Here is an 8697-nt window from a genome sequence, read left to right as displayed (position 1 = left end):
TTTTTTTTCTTTCTCTCCACCTTACAAACACACATTAAAATAAAGTAAAAGAACATATAAGGCCAACCCTACATTGACTGACGTTATTAGGCATAGCAGAAGGTCAGTCTTCATGCTTCTCTTGTTCCTCCGTTCACATAAATGGTCGAGTAAAAAAACGACGCTCACAAATGCAAATATATGAAATAGGAACAGTAGGTATGGAATGTATTTTCTTTTTAGGACCGATTGGTATGGTTCTAACTCGATGCTTAAGTTGGTAGAAGCAACCATTTTACTTTGGGGGGTTCGTCAAATAGGTGAGGCAAGCTGGGTTGTCTGTTTTACGTAGTTCTTTCTCTCTTGGTCTTCCAACTTTGTGTTCCTTCTGATAACACGCGTTGCGATTCTGTGGCGCACTCCCGCGGCGTCTTCTTCTTCTCTTTCAGAAGGGGTACGCCGCTGTAAGTCCAATTGGCTTAAAATGTACCTTCTTCGTGGTGGGCAAAAATTCGATGCAGCGTTTGCTGGACGATTCGTTCGGCGAGGAAAGCAGTCCACTCGAGAAGGTGCAACACAATACCTTCATAATAGTACATAAATGCATACGTACATGTGTGTAGGAGCCCACTCAAGGGAGCTTCTTCTTATTGCGAACAAAATTCAATATTGTATGACCTCACTGTGACACTTCTACCGCATCACTTCTCCATATAGCTGGTGAGTCCTTCCTTTACCCCGGTCCCGCGATGGTTCATTTTGTTTGCAAAAGGATTCATCCGTGGGGGACTATCGGGCAAGCTTTCCAGCGTCGCTGTGAGAAATGCTAACATGGCGAATTGTTGCTGTGTGAAATGCTAACATGGCGAATTGTTGCTGTGTGAAATGCTAACATGGCGAATGTTGCTGCCCGGGGAAAAGGCGTGCTCCTTTTAAATTTTCTTAAACGTAAGAAATTGCGCCATGCGTAGGCATACCCCCTAAAGTGGCATCACTGTAGCACACTTTGCTCATTTTTAAAAATTCCATTTGTCACTTTTTTTGTTCATTGTTCATTTATTTTGCGCTTCCTCAGTTTTGGCACCTCCGCCGATTGCGCACGGCCCGGCCAAGTGACCAAAAAAGGAATAAACTGAACTGAACAGATATTCCAACTCGCGAAAAAGAACGCTATCGCTATCGCTATCGCAATCGCTATCACCAGTGGGACAAGCGAAGCGGAGGGGCATTCCCCAATATAAGTATAAGCTGTTACATTTTCCCCGTTTAGCAGACCTCCCCGGCGTAGCAACCGAATGGTGAACATAAATTGGGCAGCTCCCTTTGCAAAATATTACAAACGCGGGTAAACCGAATGATAATGATACCCCTTTTGAGTTCTCACCATTTAGGGAGACCCTCCTTGACTCGGCTCCCAAGTTTGCCACGAAAAATTGACCTCCCAGTGCTGACCTCCCCATGTTGACCTCCCCGTGTTGAACTCCCCATGTTGATCTCCCCTTGTTGATCTCCCCTTGTTGATCTCCCCTTGTTGACCTCCCCATGTTGACCTCCCCATGTTGACCTCCCCATGGTGACCCCTCCACATTTTGCGCAAAATCTGCACAGCACCGCACAAACCCTCCTTCACAAAGTTGACGAAACAACATGAACAACAGAAGGAGGGGTAGCGGAGCTGCGTACGAAGACCGGAGCAAAGATACTCGAGATGGCTCCACCAGACATCCCCAACATGATAGTAAACAGGAGAGAAATGATGACAAGGAGAGGAAAAGCCAAGCCATTATTGACAACTATGGAAGGAAAGTATGGGACAAAGATTATTACCAAAAGAAAGCGGAAGAAAAAACAACAAACGAGGAGGATGAACTTATTTTAAAATTACTACCTGATTTGAAAAAAAAAAATGTCCCTTCTCCACCACCCCCATCTGAGAGGAAGCTATTAGAGGGAAGGAAAGAAATACTCACACTTGAAAAAAACTTGGGGAAGGTTCAAATAGTAACAGAAAAGACGATAAAACAAGAGCAAGGAGGTTACTACTGTAAAATATGCGATTGTGTGTTAAAAGACTCACAGACATATTTGGACCACATCAATGGTAAGAATCACAATCGAATGCTTGGCTATAGCATGAAGGTGAAGAGAGTGGCTCTCAGTGATGTTGTTAACAAACTGAACGTCTTGCGAGATGCCAAGAGGAAGAAGGCGCAGCAGGACGAAGTTCCTCTAGATGTCGATCCAGAAAGAAGCGTGAAAAAGAGGCTCCTCGATTTGCAACAAATGGAAGACATGAAGGTGCAACGGCGGAAGGAAAAGAAGCTACTTAAAAAGTTGGAGAAGCAGCGGAGGGCTGAGCAGGAAGAGGAGGCGGGTGCGCTGGAGCAGGACGACCAGCAGGATGCAGAAGATGCTCAGTTAAGGGAGATGGGTCTGCCCACGTCCTTCGCCTGACGTGACGTCATCCAGGGGCCGCCCTGCCCTCCACGTTGGTCTTTTAAAAAAAAAAGGAAGCGGCAGAATGGACAGGTTATCGGTGTACATGTAAAGGCCAGCGTCCATTCGTGTACACCCCACTAATGCCTTCCCACCAATGCGCTCCCCCCACCACGTCAGTACAAATTCTTCAAAATGATAAGTATTAACAAAACAAAGATTAGCGAAGTCAGGAAGGATACACAACGGGCAGCCAGTTTATCCCCCTCATTCTTATGGAAAATTTTTAATTTATTTAATCCCTTTTCGCATTTATCGATGGATAAATCCAAGTTGTAGTCAATTCGATCTAACATGGATCCTTGTTCCACCAGCATCACAGAGAGTTCTTTAAAAATATGATGCAAGTCGATAACAGTGTTGGAAATCCTCTTCAAGTCTGTATTTCTCCTAGCGATATTTACGCCATTCAGGTTGTTATTCCCCTCGTATGTTAGTTCCTCCTCTTGCATATTTTCCATTTCTCCGATAGAGAGGTCTCCCGTGTAATCGTTACACTCATTTGAAACTCTTTTAAACTCGTTTATGTATTCTTTTTGTTTGTTGTGGAACGTCTGTGATATGGATTTAAGTTGCGAGATTAAGCTTTTTTTTGCGTTTATTTTTAGCTTTCCGATTAGGTCGTTGGGATCAGGTTGCATCTCCTTTCGTTCATCTTGCTGGTTGTCATGCTGTTCATCGGTTAGCCCATCCTTCCTCTCCCCCTGCGATGTGTCGTCCCATGCGATCCCTTGAATTTTAGTCTCGCAATTTTTAATCAAAAGTGTTATATCGGTACACATTTGGGCAATTTCCTGTACAATAATTTCATCATCTTGTAAAACATTTATTAGTTTTTTTTTTTTAATTTTTTCCAACTCCATTAATTTTAATTTGATGTTTCCTATGTCTTCTGAGCACTCCTCTATTTTCTCAATCCACTGTGGTGGCAGTAGACTATGTGCCTGCATCTCTATATCTTCTGTACGACTTAGTAGGTTCTCTTCCCTCCCGGAATCTTCGTCATCCAGTTGTTCATATGCAGACAGCTTGAATCGGTTTTTCTTTTTTTTATTTCCCTCCGGTAGTCAAAGTAGGTGTTCGTCACGTTTCTGTAAATGACTTCCATCGTTGCGTCGTTTGGTCTGTTTGGTCTGTTTGGTCTGTTTGGTCTGTTTGGTCTGTTTGGACTGTTTGGTCTGTTTGGTCTGTTTGGACTGCTTTGTCTGTTTGGTCTGCTATGTCTTTGTGTGTGTGACTCTCTAGGGGGTGTCGCCCTCCCCGCAGCTACCGTAATCGTGTATTGGTCCTCAGCCCACGTATCACTGCGCGTTTGCGTCTTAATGTCTCTTTATTTTATTTTATACTTTTTACTTTATTTTTTATTTTTACTTTATTTTTATTTTATTTTTGCCTTATTTTTACTTTATTTTTTGCTTTATTTTTTGCCTTTTCTCTTGCTGACGCCGCAAGGGGGGCTACGCTAAACAGAAATGGAAGAAACTGGATTCCCCCCCCCAACTGCAGCCGTCCGCCTTGAGGATGACCGGGGCGCCCTGTCCGCGGCGCTCGCCAGGTGCCTCCCAGTCCTTTTACGCGGTGGGAGTCCCAGCGCACATGTGTAGTAATACATGAGTGTGCTTATGTGCGTATGTACAAACATGGGCATACATACGTGTGCTACGCCCCTCTGCACGGCTCAGTCGGTTGCCCCTCTCGATTTCGCGCTGCTTCCGTTCACACGCACGTTAAGAAGGACCTCCCTCGCATGCACGATTTTCTCCCCTCGCTCAAAAGGGCAACTTTTTCGCCAAGCACAAGTTTTGTGAAATTTTGCCAAGTTTTGCCAAATTCTGCGAATATTGTGCATTTTGAGAAATTTCATAATTTTGAGAATTTTTTTTTTTAACTTGTGCCAGTTAGCACTCACCAGCGGGAGGCAATAATCCCATCAAAATGGATGACCGACCCTGTTTTTTTTTTTTCAGCGCAGCACCGAACTAACTGCAGCACAACCCTACGCGCAAAAGGTGCCCCCATGAATGGCTACCACTACCCGTACAGTCATACACTCAACCGCACACACTCGTAAAAGAGCGATAGAGCGCTACATCGGTATAACTTAAACGTGGTACAACATAGTGAACGTCCAACGCAGTTGTGCATTTCTTCCAAGTGCAGAGATTACCTGCGTCAGTTTTTTTATGAATCCATTCGATGGTCCATACACACTTCTCATCATTTGAAGCGGACGAGGAGTGCGACCTATTTGGCCGACATCTCCTGCACATTGGCGAACATTTTTTATATGCCCTTTTAATCCATTCCAGCAATTGCAGAATAATGTGTGCAGGGAGAAGGCAGCGGGAAAATCAAAAGCTGTCATTGTAGGGCAACAATTCGGCACGTGTGCATAGGGGTACATAATTGCCTCTCCATGGAGAGGTAACCCCCACACACTCCCTCGGATGGTTTTATGAGAATATCTATCAAAATTCTGCACACGTATGTATGCGCGATGGGTTAGTCAGATGGGACACCTGCGCTGGGGGATGATCAGGGACACCTCTTTGAAAGGTCTACCCCCCATTTGGAAAGAAAAAATAGCCACTTCTTTCTTGCCTTTTTATTTACATTAAAGGGAATACTCTTCCCTTTTTCGTGTCATCACAAAAAAAAAAATGGGGGAACCTCTTTTACGGACTCTTCTGTGTGCCACCTTAACCCCACACGTGCGTCTGTGAGAAGAACAATCCAGCAGCAATTTTTTATAGAAAAAAAAAAAAAAAAGGTACCAATAGCCGTAACAGTGACAATTACAACTGATGCAACATGACACCCCCGGCAGGGGCACAAACGTGCAGGTGGTCAAATTGGGAACCCCCCAAATTGAATTGCTGAACTTTGGAGGGATTAAAAGTGGTGAAGAAGGGGGGAAAAAATTTTTGTGCAACTGCTGCTAAAGCTAGTCAGTCACGTAAATTAATTGCCCAGCGGGTATGGGGAGAATCAATCCGGTTTTCTGACGCAGATCCGAGAAATTGTTACATGCAGAGAGGGAGGGATTGTATTACATCCTTTGCCAGGGCTTTTATCTTTGCCCGTGCGTTTAACTTTGTCCGTGCCTTTGCCTTTGCCCGTACCTTTACTTTTACCCTTAGCTTAACTTTTATATGTTTTTTTTTTTTTTTTTTCCCATTTCCCCCTTTTTTTTTCGCTTGTCACAGTGAGCTTTTACCCAGGTGGAAGCCTTTCATGTAGAGAGGTAAAGAAAAATATACATGTAATACTGCTGTTTTTTTTTTTTTTTCCCACACGTTAACCACGCGGATTAGCAAAACTGGAACAACCGACCCCAAACTGGATCCTAGGCATACATCGTTAAGCAGCGAAATCGTAACGAAGGGAAGAAACACAAACACGACAACATGAATTCGACCACCCCAACAGATGACGGCCTTGATGACAAAAGCAGAGCAGCGGTATGGTTCTTAATGCTTGCATGCTGAACAAATTGCATCGTGAGAAAGATCATATGAGTTAATTCGGTTGATCAGCGGGTCACGTGAGACATATTAAGGCCTACGCGAATTAAACACATTTTTGTTTACCTCTCCATAGAGCTGTGTGCACAACGTGGTGCCAAACATGTTTATGAGAAGAGGATCGCCCCCTGGGGGGGATACCATACCAGTGCTCACATAGCAGCGTGTACATGATGTTTCCCTTACATATGTCCCCTTACCAGGTATTGCTAGGCTTACAAGAAATAGTGCAGCGGCAAAAGGAAAACGTTAAAGTGATGGACATCTGCTTCAACAAGTGTGTCCCCAAAATAGGGCACCAGCTGAGCTCCGCAGAACAGAAGTGCATTTGGTGCTGCGCAAGTAGCTATTTCTACACGAACGTCTTTCTGAACGAGTTAGCCAAAATTGGAAAAAAAAAAAAAAAAATTAAGAAAAAAAAAAGAAATTAAAAAAAAAAAAAAACCTTTTTTGTGTACCACAAAATGTGATACACCGCACATCCGTTCACGTTTTTGTGCACACCTCGACATATGTACCAACACAACGTAACACATGGACTCATTTTCCCCTCAGGCGACTGCAACAAATGACGAAGCTTCTCAAGTCGAGCACCGATTATATGAATTTGTAGCTAGCTAAAATTGTTATCTTTTTTTTTTCCTGTTCATACGAAACCGCTTTTGCTACGTTCTTTATTTTAATAAAAAAAAAAAAAATCATTTCATTTCATTCCATTCCATTTGCCAACATTTTCGTAATTTAAAATTGTTTTTACCTTTTCCAAAACTGGGCATCATTTTAAGACTTCCATTTTGTTACCACATGGGGAGGTTTATCATCGTTGCAGCGTGTGCACTTGCATGCCGCTTCGGTACAGTTTAAATGGTTTCCTATGTCCTTTCCGTACCTTTTAAAATGCCGTAGGTAGGTCTGATCGATCGACCCCTATAAAGGGCACGTGTTCGCAAAATTGCCCCCGTCGTTCGGATGAAGAAGCATTATAGGTGTGTACCGGGGGGGAGGGGCTAGCCACGGTGCCTCCCGCGGCTTTAAAGCGGATAAAGGAGATTGGCCTAATGTAATAACAAAAAAGGTTTTTCCTGCCCCTTCGCAAATGGCAAAAATTCATTCTTTCACCAAACTGTTCACGCGAAAAAATGTATCGCATTGGGAAAACATCTGCCTACGCGGTTGATCGTGCTCGCACTCGGTAGGTGTGTCTGCACATGTGGCACAGTCGACATGTGATGATCAGAAAGTATGCATTCCTCACCCCACCTTTTACTTTCTCGCGGGGCAAAAATGGGTATAACACTTTTTAAAGCTTTGCTAAACTGGAAAGAATTCCCCACGCGCTTTCCTTCCCCTTTATTAGTAGTTAGCATTCTTGAGCAAACCCGCATAGCGGTACTTCTCACTCATACACGCAAATTTGCTAACATTACCAAAGTATGTCACTTCCGAATTGGTGAGTAGTGAACACGACACACAGGACGCTGCCTTGATGCATACGCATACCAACTGCTTGCTGCTATTCCCGTGATCTACTTCGACGAATGCAATTGCAGTTGCGTGGGCACAAGGCTATGCCACTGCAGCACATTTTGGTGAAGGAGCCAAAGGCACGTAAACCAACCCTCAGCTTCCATCTGCACAGCAACCCCGCGAGGTGCTCCCAGTATGCGTCACTTTTTTTTTGCCTCTTTCTGCATTGTTCATTTTGAATAAGACTAATAAATTGCACAATTTGTTTCACAAAGCAGCTCTTTCTTGCCGACACTTGCGCGTGTATATGTGAGTGGATAAAACTGTGTCGTTTGCCGCAGCCTTATCGCGCCTATTCAAGCACAAATGAGGTGAGGCCTTGGGTTTTTTTTTTTTTTTTTCGCGCTTGGTACGCATGGCAAAGCAATTCAATCTGAAGTCGCCAGTCGCATCACGTAGTAGTTTACTCCACCATAATACGATATTTGAATTTTTTTTCCTGCTCGCGGAAAAAACAGCTTGGCACATTGCTTGCACGTCGCAACTGATTTTTACCACTTTTTTGTGAGAAGCCATTTTAGGCTTGACCGCTTATTATGAACAGGAGGGCGCATTCGAAGTGTTCGCACAAGCAAGAAGAAAAAAAAAAAAAAAAAAAAAAGTAAGAAAAGGGGAAAATCGTAAGAGCAGTAAAATAATCGAGTAGAAATTAATTTTAAGGCGAAAACACCCAATAGAGAACCCCAAAGTTATCTCCTTCCACCCACCGCAAGATCATAAAATGAATGAGCATTATGACGTAATACAATGAGGAGCGAAAATGCGCGCACAACAAGCATATATGCGCGTGAGCGGGCGAATCGGCACATTCGCATAAGCGTAGTGTGCTCCAGTGCCTACCCCTATGTATGCCCTTCGTTGTACCGTTGTACCGTTGCATTCAGGACGCCTTCCGAATCGCTTAACTCCGTTCTGTGTGCACATTTTGCTAAACGTTCCAATTCACCTGAACGTTCATACAATTCTGCGAACCGTTCACACACATTTTGTTCTGCAAAACGTTTAGGTAATCATTCTGGGCACAGGACTGAAGGAGTGCATCCTGAGCGGACTCCTTTCACACTATGGTAAAACGAATATGCATACTGACTGCTGTTCACGTGGATGTGGCTGCTTTGAGAAACACATTCTTTTGTCTCTCACCACGATATTGTGTGAACTGGAAAAAAAA

General features: G+C 43.8%; 5 protein-coding genes across 5 annotated transcripts in view; 3 read left to right on the top strand and 2 right to left on the bottom strand.

The window, feature by feature from the left end:
- Positions 1-24: 24 nt before the first annotated feature.
- PCYB_146780 (hypothetical protein) lies at positions 25-273 on the bottom strand (the record flags this gene model as incomplete). The annotated part of the gene is made up of 1 exon (XM_004225149.1): positions 25-273. A coding segment is annotated over one exon (249 nt), but the record flags the coding sequence as incomplete, so codon positions are not given.
- Positions 274-1626: 1353 nt separating this feature from the next.
- PCYB_146770 (hypothetical protein) lies at positions 1627-2624 on the top strand (the record flags this gene model as incomplete). The annotated part of the gene is made up of 2 exons (XM_004225148.1): positions 1627-2410; positions 2596-2624. The coding sequence occupies 2 exons, from the start codon at positions 1627-1629 to the stop codon at positions 2622-2624; spliced, it is 813 nt and encodes a 270-aa protein (XP_004225196.1).
- On the bottom strand, positions 2592-3583 carry PCYB_146760 (t-SNARE; the record flags this gene model as incomplete). Its single annotated transcript, XM_004225147.1, has 2 exons — positions 2592-3533; positions 3563-3583. 2 exons carry the CDS (start codon positions 3581-3583, stop codon positions 2592-2594), a joined length of 963 nt encoding a protein of 320 aa, XP_004225195.1.
- A 2299-nt stretch (positions 3584-5882) lies between these two features.
- On the top strand, positions 5883-6612 carry PCYB_146750 (mitochondrial import inner membrane translocase subunit; the record flags this gene model as incomplete). The annotated part of the gene is made up of 3 exons (XM_004225146.1): positions 5883-5936; positions 6203-6375; positions 6555-6612. 3 exons carry the CDS (start codon positions 5883-5885, stop codon positions 6610-6612), a joined length of 285 nt encoding a protein of 94 aa, XP_004225194.1.
- A 1398-nt stretch (positions 6613-8010) lies between these two features.
- PCYB_146740 (rab GDP dissociation inhibitor beta) overlaps positions 8011-8697 on the top strand; it is a gene marked incomplete at its 3' end in the record, with an annotated part of 2233 nt that continues 1546 nt past the window's right edge. Inside the window, exons 1-2 of the mRNA XM_004225145.1 lie at positions 8011-8265; positions 8533-8593. Of these exons, the coding sequence (XP_004225193.1) occupies positions 8248-8265; positions 8533-8593 (79 nt within the window). The 5' untranslated portion in view covers positions 8011-8247. The remainder of the gene's footprint in view (positions 8266-8532; positions 8594-8697) is intronic.

The sequence above is a fragment of the Plasmodium cynomolgi genome, chromosome 14 (genome assembly GCF_000321355.1).
Source record: "Plasmodium cynomolgi strain B DNA, chromosome 14, whole genome shotgun sequence".
In the NCBI taxonomy this organism is placed as follows: Eukaryota; Apicomplexa; class Aconoidasida; order Haemosporida; family Plasmodiidae; genus Plasmodium; species Plasmodium cynomolgi.
This window is presented reverse-complemented; position numbering and strand designations above follow the sequence as displayed.